General features: G+C 45.5%; 1 protein-coding gene across 1 annotated transcript in view; it reads left to right on the forward strand.

The window, feature by feature from the left end:
* The window catches only part of LOC140189991 (histone H2A type 2-B-like), a 647,138-nt gene that overhangs the window by 137,191 nt on the left and 492,934 nt on the right, over positions 1 to 17,013 (forward strand). The window contains exon 2 of the mRNA XM_072246375.1: positions 215 to 224. Within this exon, the coding sequence (XP_072102476.1) occupies positions 215 to 224 (10 nt within the window). The remainder of the gene's footprint in view (positions 1 to 214; positions 225 to 17,013) is intronic.

Raw genomic sequence — 17,013 nt, forward strand, 5'->3', positions numbered from 1 at the left:
TGTTCCATGTAATTCGACATTGGGGGTGGGGGGGGGGGTGTTCACTTTACCAGCACCAAATACATTCCATTAGCTCGGAAGATAAGCAATTGAAGTTGATTAGGACCAGCAAGGTCTTAGGAAGGGTTATTCAAGGCAGGCTAGTCTGAAAGCTTTGGTCCCGGGGGCCTTAGGGGATTGTGCAAGGTGAGAGCACGTACTATTTCCCATGGAGAGGGAAGGTTGTACTAAAACAAAGAAGGCAAGGGGTTAAAAGTGACAGGGCAGTTTCTTAACAAAATGCACAGTGCATATTACAACATAGAACATAGTGAAACGAAAGCACTGTACAGTTCATTCAACCGATTCTCATAAGGCATGCACTCCCATCTAGGCAACATCCTTGTAAATCTCCTCTGCACCATTTCTATAGTTTCCATATCCTTCGTGTAGTGAGGTGACTAGAACTTAGCATAGTTCTTCAAGTGGGGTCTGATCAGGGTCCTCTATAGCTGTAACGTTACCTCTGGGCTCTGAACATCAAACTCACGGTTGATGAAGGCCAATGCACCGTATACCTTATTAATCACAGAGTTAGCCTGCGCTGCAGCTTTGAGCATCCTATGGACTCGGACCCAAAGATCCCTCTGAACTTCTACACAGCCAAGAGGCTTATCATTAATACAATATTCTGCCATCATATTTGACCTACCAAAATGAATCACGTCATACTTATCTGGATTGAGTTCCACCTGCCACTTCTCAGCCCTGTTTTGCATCCTATCGATGTCCTGCTGTAACCTCTGACAACCCTCCACACTATCGACAACACCCCCAATCTTTATGTCATCAGCAAATGTACTAACCCATCCCTCCACTTCCTCATCCAGGTCATTTATAAAAATCATGAAGAGAAGGGGCCCCAGAATAGATCCCTGAGTCACCGACCTCCATGCAGAATATAATCCATCTACAACCACACTTTGTCTTCTGTGGGCAAGCCAATTTTGGATCCACAAAGCAAAGTCTCCTTGGATTCCATGCCTCCTTACTTTCTCAATAGACCTTGCATGGAGTACCTTATCAAATGTCCTGCTGAAATCCACATACACTCCATCAACTGTTTTACCTTCATCAACGGGTTTAGTCACATCCTAAAATATTCAATCAGGCACGTAAGGCACGACGTGCCTTTGACAAAGTCCTGCTGACTATCCCTAATAATATTATGCTTCTCCAAATGTTCATAAATCCTGCCTTTCAGGAACTGTTCCAGCAAATAACCAACCACTGAAGTAAGACTCACTGGTCTATAAACTCCTGGCCTATCTCTACCCCTTTTCTTGAATAAGGGAGCAACATCTGCAAACCTGCAATCCTCCAGAACCTCCCCGTCCCCAATGATAATGCAAAGATCATCCCCAGAGGCTCAGCAATCTCCTCCATCGTCTCCCACAGCAGTCCTGCGTACATATCGTCCGGTCCCGGAGACTGATGCAACCTGATGCCCCCAAAAGCTCCAGTACATTCACTTTCATAATATCGACATGCCCAAGTTTTTCAATTGCTGTAAGTCATCCCTACAATCGTCAAAATCCTCTTCCGTAGTGAATACTGAAGCAAAGTGTTCATTAAATACCTCAGCTATCTCCTCCGGTACCATACGCACGTTTCCACTGTCACACTTGATTGGTCCTATTCTCTCACATCTTATCTTCTTGCTCTTCACATACTTGTAGATTGCATTGGAGTTTTATTTAATATCGCTCGCCAGGGCCTGCTCATAGCTCTTTCTGGTTCTCCTAATTTCATTCTTAAGCGCCTTATAATCTTCTAGATCTCTATCATTGCCTAGATTTTGAACCTTTCGTAAGTTTCGCTTTTCTTCCTGACTAGATTTTTAACAGCCTTTGTACACCACGGTTCCTGTACCCTACCATCCTTTCCCTGTCTCATTCGAACTTACCTATGCAGAACGCCACGTAAACATCTCCCGAATATCTGCCACATTTCTGCTGTACATTTCCCGGAGAACATCTGTTCCCAATTTATGTTTCCAAGTTCCTTCCTGATAGACTCATATTTCCCCTTACTCCAATTAAGCGCTTTTCTAACTTGCCTGTTCCTATCCTTGTCCAATGCTATGGTAAAGGAGATAGAATTGTGATCACTATCTCCAAAATGTTTTTCCACTGAGAGACCTGACACCTGACCAGGTTCATTTCCCAATACCAGATCAAGTACAACCTCGACTCTTCTAGACTTATCTAGATATTGTGTCAGGAAACCTTCCTGCACACAACTAACAGATTCTACCCCATCTAAGCCCCTTGCTCTAGGGAGGTGCCAATGAATATTTGGGAAATTAAAATCTCCCACCACAACAACCTTGTTATTATTACCTGCTCTCATGACTATACCCCTTCCCCACACGAAACCACCACTGTGGACTTCACAGCTCTACAGGTGAGAAGACAGCTGAAATGTCTCAACCGAGGCAAGGCAGCAGGACTGGATGGTGTCAGGGTGCTCAAAGCCTGTGTCCCTCAGCTATGTGGATTTCTTCGCCATGTATTCAACCTGAGCCTGAGTCTCTGGAGCGTTCCTGTATTGTGGAAGACATCCTGCCTCTTCCCTGTGCCGAAGACGCCGCGCCCCAGCGGCATCAATAACTATAGACCGGTGGCATTGACCTCCCACATCATGAAGATCCTGGAGAGAGTTGTTCTGGAGCTGCTTCGGCCTATGGTCAGGCCACACTTAGATCCCCTCCAGTTCGCCTACCAGCCCCGACTAGGAGTTGAGGATGCCATCGTCTTCCTGCTGAACCGTGTCTACGCCCACCTGGACAAGCCAGCAAGCACTGCGAGGGTCATGTTTTTTGACTTCTCCAGTGCGTTCAACACCATCCGCCTGCTCTGCTGGGGGAGAAACTGACAGAGATGCAGGTGGACGCTTCCCTAGTGTCATGGATTCTTGATTACCTGACTGGCAGTCCACAGTACGTGTGTCTCACAGAGTGATCAGCAGCACTAGGGCTCCACAGGGGAATGTCTTGTCTCCTTTTCTCTTCACCATTTACACCCCGGACTTCAACTACTGCACAGTGTCTCGTAATCTTCAGAAGTTTTCGGGTGACTCCGCCATAGTTGGATGCATCAGCAAGGGAGATGAGGCTGAGTACAGGGCTATGGTAGGAAACTTTGTCACATGGTGTGAGCAGAATTATCTGCAGCTTAATGTGAAAAAGACTAAGGAGCTGGTGGTAGACCCGAGGAGAGTTAAGGTACCGGTGACCCCGGTTTCCATCCAGGGGGTCAGTGTGGACATGGTGGAGGATAACAAATACCTGGGGATACTAATTGACAATAAACTGGACTGGTCAAAGAACACTGAGGTTGTCTACAAGAAGCCGTATCTATTTTTTGAGGAGACTGAGGTCCTTTAACATCTGCCCGACGATGCTGAGGATATTCTACGAGTCTGTGGTAGCCAGTGCTATCATGTTTGCTGTTGTATGCTGGGCCAGCAGGCGGAGGGTGGCAGACACTAACAGAATCAACAAACTCATTCTTAAGGCCAGTGATGTTGTGGGGATGGAACTGGACTCTCTCACGGTGGTGTCTGAAAAGAGGATGCTGTCTAAATTGCATGCCATCTTGGTCAATGTCTCCCACCCACTACATAATGTACTGGGTAGGCACAGGAGTACATTCAGCCAGAGACTCATTCCACCGAGATGCAGCCCTGAGAGTCATAGGAAGTCATTCCTGCCTGTGGTCATCAAACTTTACAACTCCTCCCTTGGAGGGTCAGACATCCTGAGCCAATAGGCTCGTCCTGGACTTATTTCATAATTTACTGGTATAATTTACATATTACTATTTAACTATTTATGGTTCTATTACTATTTATTATTTATGGAACAACTGTAACGAAAACCAATTTCCCCAGGGATTAATAAAGTATGACTATGACTATGACTATGGCTATTACACCTTTCCAGAATCTGTCTCCCTATCTGCTCTTCGACGACCTATTGTTACTATTGGGTGGTCCATAGAAATCCCTAGTAGATTTATTGACCCCTTCCTGTTTCTAACTTCTACCCACAGAGATTCAGTAGCTAATCACTCTATGACTTCCTCCTTTTCTGCAGCCATGCAACTATCTGGAATCGGTAATGCCACGCCCCCACCTCTTTTGCCTCTTACCCTGTCCTTTCTGAAATATCTAAAGCCTGGCAGTCTAATTAAACTTTCCTGCAGTTCCAAGGTCTACCCGTTGTTCCCACAGGTTGGTTCAGCTTTCCCGTGGTGCTTCACGGATGCCAGCCCAGTGTCCTGGATAAGCACCTAGCATGTGCTGGTTGATAAGAGGGTTATGGCAAAGGAAGGATGTTTTGAATGATAGCTCTTCTCAGCATGGTACAGCCAGACTGTCCCAAGAACTGATGTCTTGGATTGCCTGCTCACAAAGGAAGCTTCCCCTATATTCCTGATGAGATGGTGAACAATACTCACCTGGTTGATCATATCAGTGTCAGTATATAAAATTAAGTGGGAGACCAGATCATTGGCTAGATGGAATGCACGGTGGAAATCCGCATCAAGGATAACATCTTCCCCTCCCCACACCTACAGAATACATTGTCCATTGCATTTAATGTCAGAACAACATCCAAGTATAAAGCTCACAGAACAAGCAAGAGGACAAGATGTGTTCCAAAGGTGACTCTATCAAAGAGGAAGGTCCCGATCTGAGTGAGAACTAGAATTTGATTGTAAACAAGGTGGGACAGCCGAAAACCGATATATATATACTAGGGCTCTATAAATGTACATTCACATACCTTACTATACGATAATATCCAAATGAAAAGCAGTTATAAGTTAAGATAGGAAACAACATAATGAAGAAAAGAAGAATGTAATGACTTCTGCAAAAGTAGCTGGGTGTCATAACAGACGGAGGAAGTTTTAACCAAAAGCGAAATTAATTCCCAGAAAGAGGAACCTGTCCCTATCAGCAAGAGAAAATCTGCAGATGCTGGAAATTCTAGAAACGCACACAAAATGCTGAAGGAACTCAGCAGGTCAGGCAGCATCTATAGAAACCTGGCCTGCTGAGCTTCTCCAGCCGTTTGTGGGCGTTGTCCCCATCAGGTACGAATTTGCAGTGAAAAGAGAACACCATCCACGACCTTTGGTACACATATTCTCCTCTTGCTTGCTCTGTGAGCTTTATTTACGCACATTGTTCTGACATTAAATGCAATGCGCAATGTATTCTGTAGGTGTGGGGAGGGGGGGATTTTAATATTGTTTTATGAACGACAAAAATATGTTACGATTACGCCGCTAATGATTTTCCAGAAATTTAACTTGCAGCGAAAACTAAAGTTTGCATCCAGAGAGCAACACAAAAAAAAGGACAAAAATTCAAAACAAGCGTGATTTAGAATACGTGTTACTGAAATGACTGAATGCATCAATATGGCTAAATATAGTCCGGACAGCCATTTGGCCCCTAAAGAGCCCTCGGTATTTTATCCTGCAGCGAAATATGGTGATTTCCATTCAGGACAGTAACACAAAGAACACACAGTAAACGAGAACATTCGGGTAAGACGAACCCAAAATATTACTGAAGTAAGTAAGTTGCAGGTCCTCCAATGATTGGGGTTGACCATGGATATTGTGTCCGAGCTGTGACATAGCGCCATCCGTCGACTCACAAGTCATGGCAATACAACATGAAGAGCAAGCTGTTGTCCATACAGTAGGGACCCCTTTCCACGCAAGTGACAAATCCAAAGGAACGGAAAAAAAAAAAAAAAAAAGAACGATACAGTTTGGCACCAGCGGCTTCGCAGATGTTAACAGTCAGGGTTGAACTGAACATAACCTCAGCATTCCAGTTTTGGATGTTCCTCCGGGTTTACTCCAGAAGCCTTTTAGCTGGTCTATCGGGAAGGCAGCTCAGTTTTGAGATCCGAGTTTGTTTTTTCTCGAAGTAAGTAAATATATCTATATTGCATAACAACCTAACAGTTTTGAAATCTATGTGCTCGAAGCGGCAGAAACACAATTTCATTAATTTGTACCGAAATATTGAATATAAATGCCCCGCTTCCCTGCTTTCATGAACTACGAAGAGCAACAGGGAACATTGAACCGTACTCACTCTCACTTCAAGGAGATGTTAAAGGTATGGAATATATCCGTTTAAATATCCTGCAGAATTGTCTCACGACCTACCATACAGCAGAATCGAAGCGGCGTTGCTCATGGACCATTGTGTAATGCTTGGACACATCATTGTTTTGTGCGGAGAAGATTCTAAGACTGTTGACCTTACCAGGATCTGTTAAAGGGATGACGGCCGAAGGCTTGGGCGGGCGAGGAATATGAAAGGAACTCGTGACACCACCACACCTACTTGTGCGGCAAGCATTAACTGAATAGATCTAAACCAAGGTTTCCCAACCTACGGTCCAGGGATCCTTGGTTAGTACTAGGGCTCCATGCGATACAAAAGGTTGGGAACTCCTACTATAAACCAAATTGCAGTGAAGAGACTACTGAATTGGGTTATGTAATTGATTGTTCGTGATTGATTTATTACTTGCTTGTACATTCGTTTCCATGGTTTGTTTGTTTGTTTGCTTGTTTGTCCACATGTTTAAACATTTAAAGATATTACATGGTAACACGAGCACTCCATTTACACAACCGTGACCAAACAACACACAAACCCATTCGCCTTTATAAAGTACCGAATAAAGTACAGAAAACGGGGAAAATGGGGTGTGAACTAAATGAAACCCATTGAACGGTGAAAGGTCTTGATGGTGTGGAAGCCGAGAGGATGTCTTCTAGGTGAGAAACCCCAAGACCAGAGGACACAGCCTCAGGATAGAGAAGCGACCTTTTAGAACGGAAATTAGGTGGTATTTCTTTAGCCAGAGAACGGTAAACTTATGGGATTCTTTGCCACCAGGCAGCCCTGGAGTTCAAGTCTTTATGTATATTTAAGGAAAAGGTTGATTGATACTTGATTGGTCAGGGCAAGAAGGATAATGGGAGAAGGAGGAGATTGGTGCTAGGAAAAAAATTAGGAAAATTGGATCAACCATGATGAAATGGCGGAGAAGACTCGATGCGCCAAATGGACTAATTGTGCTCCCATATCTTATGATATGGAAGAGATGGAAAACAAGGCTCTACGGTTTTCTTGAAAGAAAATATGTAATAATTTTGCCGAATGGAAATTTCCCTGCGTTCTTCAACTCTTCCCTGAAGTTTCTCTGAGAGAACACATAAATGCATGTATTGCTGCAGGTACTGACTAGCTGTAATATGGCCGCTGTGACTTCCGCTATGTAGTAAGAGTCGGTGGAAGTGTTTTCCATTGATAACGTTGCAATTCCCTTAACGAACTAAAAGACAACCTGTGTAACCCAAAGCAAAATAAAACTTCCCGTGATGCTGAAGGGCAGAACGATTGAATTCCTGCGGTTCTCTAGTTCGGGGTCTTTTGCCTTCTCTTCCCGAAGCCCGCTGCGCACTCTGCTGACTGCAACCATCCGTCTGACTATAGCTACATTGAACAGCAGGATCAGAAAGAAGGGAGGACAAGGAGTTAACGTACGATGAATGAGATCATACACGACCCATGCTGGCGAAGTATAGAATTTGCTTCTCCTTACATAGTGCCAGAGAAGTTTATTAAGCTCCGAGACGTTTTCATACATAAACCATCGGGGTACACATCCCAAACAGCCCAACAAACTCACTGTCGTTATAACAACAGCCGCCGTTTTGTCGGTGCAATATTTTGTTCTCAGCTTCTCACAAGAAATGGCCACCAATCGGTCGAATGTGAAGGCGACCGTCAGCCAAACAGAGACCACTGTGCTTGAAAACAGCAGGCAATAAAGGGAAGTGCACACGGGAGTTACGCTCAGAAAGTTATAAGGGAAATGTATCCTGATAGTCCAAATCAAAAACGGATCGGTGACAACGACCAGGAAATCCGACGCGGCCATTCCCTCTAGATAGCGAGTGATGCACTTGGAGAGACCACACTTCCATCGGCACAGGATCACAATCGTCACCAAGTTGACTGTAATGCGGGGACAAAAAAATGGGGTAATTGCTACTCAGAAGAACAGAAGATTGTGGGGGAAAAACATCTAAATAACCATATATCAATTACCACACGGAAACAGGCCATCTCGGCCCTTCTTGTCCGTGCAGAACTTTTACTCTCACCTAGTCCCACCGACCTGCACTTAGCCCATGACCCCCCATTGCTTTCCTGTCCATATAGCTATCCAATTTAACTGTAAATGACAATATCAAACCTGCCACTTCTGCTGGAAGCTCGTTCCACACATCTACCACTCTCTGTGTAAAGAATTTCCCCCTCAACCATCTACACTCCAAAGAATAAAGACCCAACTTGTTCAACCCTTCTCTGTAACTTACGAGATGAAACCCAGGTAACTTTCTAGTAAATCTTCTCTGTACTCTCAATTTTGTTGACATCTTTCCTATAATTCGTTGACCCGAACTGTACACAATACTCCAAATTTGACCTTACCAATGCATTGTACAATGTCAACATTACATCCCAACTCCTATACTCAAAGTTGTTTTTTTTATTATTATTGTCTAGCTTACCAACTCAATTAATATTTTCTCCTCTTATTGGTTTTAAATTACCTTTTTTTCGTGTTGTACAACTGATCAAATACAGTCATGGCGACCACTGTTCACCCTTGTACGAAGATCACTTTCGACTTCCACCTTCCTTCTGCTAACATGTCTTCGACGTGAACCAGTATTGATCGCTGAGAAACTACAATCTGTAAGTCTGCCTGACCATATATCCTCCTTTCAGTTTCAGTCCGAGTTTTTGCCTACTTTCCTGTTTCAGTGGACTATGCCTGATCTATGGTGAGCAATTCGGTCGAATTTGAGACAACACTAGCTGCAACAAATATTAACGCTAGATGGCATATATGCTCAAATCTTGAAACGGCAATTACCATGTTGGCGACTACATAAAAAGTTACCTTATTAGACATGATTCATCTATACGACGCAAACATATATGAAATAACGGATTTCAACTACGATGAATCCGCTTGGTGAAGCTGCAATTTTTTCACACCGTTGGTCCCCCAGCTGTAGGGTAGATGCCATTAAGCTGAAAGTATTAGGAGGATGTAACAATGACCGTGGCGTTGGCCTAGGCTGGGGCTGATTCCCCACAGACCGAGAGAGTTAGGATGACGTTAAAGAGTTTTTTTATTATTATTATAGATAGGCGTCCTTCGCTCCGCCAGCCGTCACGTCATCCCTGAGCAAGGTTTAACATCAGCTTAACCCCTACCTCCGATCAGGGTCACATGAATTAATGGGAGCAGGTAGTGAATGATCATATGACCAGTTGGTGCATATCACAAGTTTTGGTTATGCGAGAACTGTCGCAAAGTAGACAAACTCTGAAGAGCATTAACAACGGATGTGGTCATTTGTCTTCCTAAGGCAATGACAAAAAAAATCTAAAACACAATATCAGGAAAAATTATGTTCATGAAAATACCATGGGCTCCCACGTCATACTACACGCCAGATAAAGATACTCTCATGAGGGACGCAGGTGAATTCATTCTCACATTCATTTTTAATCTATAGTAGGTGACGACATACGTTTAATGTGAAAGGGAAAGATGTGAAAAACGCTTGGAGGGCAACATTACCACACAGAAGTTAGTGGGAACATGCAACGAGATATTAGACGAAGTGGTAGTTTAGTATAAAATAACATTTCTAAAAGACTGCAGGACGGATGAATGCATCCAGCATGCTTACGATGTTAAGGGTCAAACACAGGCTAATGGGACTGGATTGGATAGCCAACATGATTATCAAGAAGAGTTCGGCCAAAGAACCTGTTTTGGTGCAGTGTTAATATGTTACACTATGACTCGAGTATAAAGACTTCAGGATAAGCAGGGGCATGGCTGAAACTGTTCTGGACACCAGAAAACAAAATTGCAGATGCGGATTTCTGAAATGAACATAATCAATGTAATGAATAGCATTTCACTGCACGGAGGATAACTGAAAATCTTAATTTGAATATGCAGCTAAGTACTTAAGATGAAAGGTAAATATTTAAAATACCGTGACGGCTAACATTTCCATTCAACATTTCTTGGTAGTATGGAGCTGTCATAAGGCGGTGGCTAGGAACGGACCCAAGTGCAAGACACAGTACGAGTGACAGGACGAGGATACAGGGCGATGGCAAGGACATTGACAGGAAAACTAGGAATCTGGAACAGGACTGAACAAGAGAGCAAGGAGCCCGGGCTTGGACTCCGAGCCAGAAACTGGACAAGGACCCAGTACCCGGGTCTTGCCTCTGGTTCGGACCCCAGAAATAGGCAAGGACGAGACTTGGCAGGCAGGCTGGAGTCTTCAGGCTTGAGGCTAGAGATTAGAGGCAAGGCTTGGCAGGAGGCAGGAGGCTGGAGTCTTCAGTCTTGAGGCTAGAGGCTAGAGACTTGGCTTGGCTTGGCAAGAGGCTAGAGGCTAGAGGCTGGAGTCTTCAGGCTTGAGGCTGGTAGGAGGCTGGAGTCTTCAGGTTTGAGGGTAGGCAGGAGGCTGGAGTCTTCAGGCTTGAGACTGGGCGGGAGGCTGGAGTCTTCAGGCATGAGACTGGGCGGGAGGCTGGAGTCTTCAGGCATGAGACTGGGCGGGAGGCTGGAGTCTTCAGGCATGAGACTGGGCGGGAGGCTGGAGTCTTCAGGCATGAGACTGGGCAGGAGGCTGGAGTCTACAGGATAGAGGCTAGACAGGAGACGAGGCGAGGTTTGGCAGGAGGTTGGAGGATGGAGGCTGGAGGTTGGAGGCAGGAGACTTGAGGCAAGGCTTAGCAGGAGGCAGGAGACTTGAGGCAAGGCTGGGCAGGCTCCTCCTGGGCAGGACGCGGTACACCTGGGCAGGGCGCAGTACACCTGGGCAGGGCGCGGATCACCACCCGGCGGAGGTAAGGGACAGGAAGGGACAGAACCAACCCCAGGTAACGGCAAGACAGCCTGGCTTACCTGGGCGGAGGCAAGGGACAGGAAGGGAGCTAGATTCAAGGTGGCTCCAGGAGAAGACTGCAGGCGAGACGAGACGAGAGTTACCGGCAAGACAAGGCAATGCTTCTGGCAAAGCGAGGCGAGACGAGAACTTCAGGCGAGGCGAGATTTACCGGCAAGACAAGGCCGGGCTTCAGGCGAGGAAACAGAAGGCAGAGCAAGAGATACAAGGAGTAAAGACAAGAATAATCCAGCAGGCACACCCTGATTTCTGAAGGTATATTTGCAGCCAGACCCTACGAGCATCATCTGACTCAGTTAGAGCTCAACAAGCCAGAAACAGGGTAGGCAGGAAAACCTGGGGCAAGGGTCGATGGACCGGACCGTGAACTGGAATACGGACTTCACTGACCGGACCATGACAGTAACACCGCCTCTAGGGACCCTCCTGGCGACCAGGCAGGGTATCCAGACTATGGACCACCCGGGCGGGTGGGAGAGTATTTAACAGAAAGGAAGCCCGGGTGGCAAGAAGAAAACGACAGTGTCTGTGTCGCTGGGACCATAGTTGGCTGGATCGTTTTGTCATAAGGCGGTGTCCAGGAACGGACCCAAGTGCAGGACACAGACACTGAAGTACTAGGGACAGGACTAGGATACACGGCGATGACAAGGACATGGACAGGAAAACCAGGAACCTGGAACAGGACTGAACAAGAGAGCGAGGAGCCCGCGCTTGGACCCGGGTCTTGTCTCTGGCACGGACCCCAGAACTAGGCAAGGACAAGGCTTGGCAGGAGGCAGGAGGCTGGAGTCTTCAGGCTTGAGGCTAGAGGCTAGAGACTTGACTTGGTTTGGCAAGAGGCTAGAGGCTAGAGACTGGAGTCTTCAGGCTTGAGACTGGGCAGGAGGCTGGAATCCTCAGGCTTGAGATTGGGCAGGAGGCTGAGGTCCTCAGGCTTGAGACTGGGGCAGGAGGCTGGAGTCTTCAGCCTTGAGACTGGGCAGGAGGCTGGAGTCTTCAGGCTTGAGGATAGGCAGGAGAAGAGGCAAAGTTTGGCAGGAGGCTGGAGACTTGAGACTTGAGACTTGAGGCGAGTCAAGGCTGGAGGCTGAAGCCTGGAGGCAGTAGACTTGAGGCGAGGCGAGGCTGGAGGCTTGATGCAGGAGACTTGAGGCGAGGCCTGGCAGGAGGCAGGAGTCTTGAGGCGAGGCTGGGCCCGCTCCTCCTGGGCAGGGCGCGGTACTCACCTGGGCAGGGCGCGGATCACCACCCGACAGAGGCAAGGGACAGGAAGGGACAGAACCAACCCCAGGTAACGGCAAGACGGCCTGGTTTACCTGGGCGGAGGCAAGGGACAGTAAGGGACAGAATCAACCCCAGGTAACGGCAAGACGGCCTGGCTTACCTGGGCGGAGGCAAGGGACAGGAAGGGAAAGAACCAACCCCAGGTAACGGCAAGACGGCCTGGCTTACCTGGGCGGAGGCAAGGGACAGGAAGGGAGCTAGGTACAGTGTGGCTCCAGGACAAGACTGCAGGCTAGACGAGGCGAGAGTTACCGGCAAGACAAGGCAAGGCTTCTGGCAAAGCGAGGTGAGACGAGAACTTCAGGCGAGGCGAGAGTTACCGGCAGGACAAGGCAGGGCTTCAGGCGAGGAAACAGAAGGTAGAGCAAGCGATACAAGGAGTAAGGACAAGAACAATCCAGCAGCCACACCCTGGTCTCTGGAGGTATTTATGCAGCCAGCCCCTACGCGCATCAGCTGACTCAATTAGAGCTCAACAAGCCAGAAGCAGGGTAGTCAGGAAAACCTCGAGCAAGGGTCGATGGACCGGATCGTGAACCGGAATATGGACTTCACGGACCGGACCATGACAGGAGCAAGATGTTAGACGAAGTTGCAAGCAGACCTACAACGACCATGGTAAAGAATTTTCCAACTTCTGAATGGGAAGGCATGATTAACAGGATATGCGTCAAACACAGTCTAACGGGATTGGATAGATAGCCAAGATAGTCGTCAGAGAGAGTTCAGACAAAGGACCTATTTTCGTATAATGTAAATCTACGACTGTTTGACTCCATTAAAAATAGTTCAGTATAAGCATACATATCGAGGTAAGAGCGGACAGACGTCTTCTTGAAAGTTAATATTTTCGATACTAGAACAAAAAAATACGCCTTGCAGATGCTGGAATTCCGAAATTAATATAATCCATATAATGATATTGCAATTGAATAACATTTCACTGCGCGGAAGATGACGAAAATCCTTAATCTAAATAAGTAGCAAAATACTTCAGATGAAAGGAAACGATATAAGAGGTGCGCGACGGCTAATATTTCAACTCAACATTTCGTGGTAACATAGAACAAGATGTTAGGCGAAGTTGCAGACAGGTATACAATTAACATGTTAAAGAATTTTCCGTTTCGTACGAGGATGTGGGTCAAATACACTCTGTTTGGATTGGATGAGTAGCCAAAATGGTGCCTGAAGGAGTTCAGACAAAGGACCTGTTGTCCTGCAGTGTAAAGCTACGATTCTCTGACTCAATTAAAAAAAACTTCCACATTGCGGTAACAGCGTAATGACCTTTAGTGGAACGTTAACATTTTGGAAACCAGGAAAGAAAAATAAGAAACTCTGCAGATTCTGGAATTCTGAAACGAAAATAATCAATATAATGGAATTCCAATCGAATGACACTGCGGAAGATGACTGAAATTTTAACTTAAATACTCTGTGGAATGTGACCATAAAGAGAAGAGATATTGCAAGAGCTGGGGAACTTCAGCTAGTACACAAAATGCTGGACAAACTCAGCAAGTCAAGCAGCATCTTTGAAGGGGAATAAACAGACGAGTTTCGTACTGAGATCCTTCATAGAAATTCTGTGCTTTGCTAAATGTCGTTGTATCGTTTCACAGTTACCACGACAACATTCCACCTTTATTTTTAAAAACATGCTGTCAGCAATATTCCTTAACAAAAGCTCGTGATTAGATCCTGATGGCCAAATTACTACTCGTTACATACATATCTAATTCAGCTAGAGACGGCTGTGAATGAAAATCCCAGGGGATCTGCAGTTTCTAAGATACTCAAACCACCCAGTACAGGCAATGAGGAACAACAACACTGTGGGGCACATCGAAGAGCAGCGAAAAGCACGATAGAAAAGAAAGCGTATATTTGAAGGAGGTTGACAATGCAACAGTTGGCACTGAGAAACTCTTCGATGAAAAGAAAGATTGCAACAGAAATAAATTCAGCATGGAAACAGAACCGACAATTATATGCACGTTATCGTAGCATATTACCGGATACCCCGATGACTGAGATGGTAGGATAGAATATCTCTTCAATCTGATGCATTAGTCGTAATCCCATCACGTGGCATACGGTGACGTCTGCCAGCCTGCAAGCAACCATGACTCCTTCTACGCTCTCAGATGCTGCTTTACACCAGGAACTGTGATATACAGTAGGACAGGTCATCAGCGACCCGTAATCTTTGAGATTTATTATGAGTGGGACTGATAGACGCTAAAATACATTACATCAATGGAATGAATTGTCATGAGATCGGCGTCAAGCAAGTAATTAAAAACTTTGCAATTTGTCAATAACATCAGTAATACAGATATAAGATCTATCAGATGATCCATAAACATAATAAAAATAATAACAATTTAAATTTCAGCTGTACAAAACTATCAAGGTCAAACTTGTGGGGCAACAGGATAGCGTAGTGTATAGCACAACTCTATTGCAACGCTACTGACTGTAATGAGTTTTAAATGAGTTATAGAAAACTACAGCATTGAAGCAGGTTCTTCGGCCCTTCTGATCCATGCCGAACTATTTGTACTGCCTTGTCCCAAGACCACTGCCTGATGTCTACTTCCTATCCATGTACCTATCCAACATTTCCTTAAACTTTGAAATCGAATCGCGTCCATCATTTCAGTTGGCAGACTTGCATGCATTCCATTTTATCTGCCATTGTTTTAGCTGGTACAGATCTTCGATAGTCTTCCTGCAGAGCACGACACAACCAAACTCCCATGGCGGGTCTCGTGAAAACGTGCTAAAGTACATATAAACAATATCAATTGCGTTGCCTTCAACAACATTCCTGGTAACATTCTCGAAGAAACTCCACAAAATTGGTTAGACAGGAAGTACCACATACAAAGAAACACTGACTGTCTGAAATCAATTTCCGTCCATTAAAATACCCATGTATCTGTCTCATAGAATTCTTTCCAACAACCTACCCACGACTAATGACAGGTTCCAAGGCCTATAATTCCAATGTTCAAAGTGAAATTTATTGTTAGTGTACATACATATCACTACATACAAATCTGAGGTGATTTGCCAATGGGCGTACTTAACAAATCGATACAACGGTAAGCGTAAACAGGATCAATGGACAAGAAACGGTTCAACTGTAGATATAAATAAATATCAATTAATTATGATAATGAAAGAGCAAGATAAAAAGTCCTTAAATGTGTGTAGCTGTCCCCTTTTGTTCAAGAGACTGATGATTGAGAGACGGTAATTATTATTGAACCGTGGGGTACGTGTCCTAAGGCACTTGCACCTTCTGTCTGGTGGCGAAAAAAATTATGGCATCGGTGGTGAGGATCTTTGATAATGGATACTTCTTTCTTATGGCGACGTTTCATGTAGGGGTGCTGATCGGTTGACAGGGTTTTACACATGTTGATTCCAGTAATGTTTACAGGATTTCCCGCTCAAAGACGCGTGTGTTACCATACTAGGCTGTAATACAGCTAGTCAGAACACTTTCAAGTACAGATCTATACAAGTTTTCCGATGTTACTGATGACATGCCAAATCTCTGCAGACTCCTGAGGAAGTCGAGCGCTGACGTCCTTCTTCGGATTTATATTTACACAATGGGTTCAGGACAGCTTTTTAGAGCTACTGACGCTCCAGTCTGCCTTGACTAAGTAGCGACGTGCATTTTTCTTGACTAGTAACGATATGCCTCCCCCTTTAACCCCTGCTGCTTTATCCTGACGGAATATTCCCCAGGCTGCTCCACGAGGTGAGGGAAGAGATTGCTGAGCCTCTGGCTGGGATCTTTATGTCCTCATTGTCTACGGGATGGTACCGGATGATTGGAGGGAGGCGAATGTTATCCCCTGGTTCAAAAATGGAGGTAGGGATAGTCCGGGTAATTATAAACCAGTGATCCTTACGTCTGTGGTGGGAAAGCTGTTGCAAAAGATTCTTAGAGATAGGATCTATGGGCATTTAGAGAATCATGGTCTGATCAGGGACAGTCAGCATAGCTTTGTGAAGGGCAGATCGTGTCTAACAAGCCTGATAGCATACTTTGAGGAGGTGATCAGGCATATAGATGAGGGTTGTGCAGTGGATGTGATCTATATGGATTTTAGTAAGGCATTTGACAAGGTTCCACACGGTAGGCTTATTCAGAAAGTCAGACGGCATGGGATCCAGGGAGGTTTGGCCAGGTAGATTCAGAATTGGCTTGCCTGCAGAAGGCAGAGGGTCGTGGTGGACGGAGTACATTCGGATTAGAGGGCTGTGATTAGTGATGTCCCACAAGGATCGGTTCTGGAACCTCTACTTTTCGTGATTTTTATTAACGACCTGGATGTGGCGGTACAAGGGTGAGTTGGTAAGTTTTCAGACGATACTAAGGTTGGTGGTGTTGTAGATAGTGTAGAGAGTTGTCAAAGACTGTAGAGAGATACTGATAGGTTGCAGAAGTGGGCTGAGAAGTGGCAGATGGAGTTCAACCCGGTGAAGTGTGAAGTGGTACACTTTGGAAGGGCAAACTCTGAGGCAGAGTACAAAGTAAATGGCAGGATGCTTGGCAGTGTGGAGGAGCAGAGGGATCTCGGGGTACATGCCCACA

This window comes from Mobula birostris, chromosome 29 (assembly GCF_030028105.1).
Source record: "Mobula birostris isolate sMobBir1 chromosome 29, sMobBir1.hap1, whole genome shotgun sequence".
Taxonomy (NCBI): Eukaryota; Metazoa; Chordata; class Chondrichthyes; order Myliobatiformes; family Myliobatidae; genus Mobula; species Mobula birostris.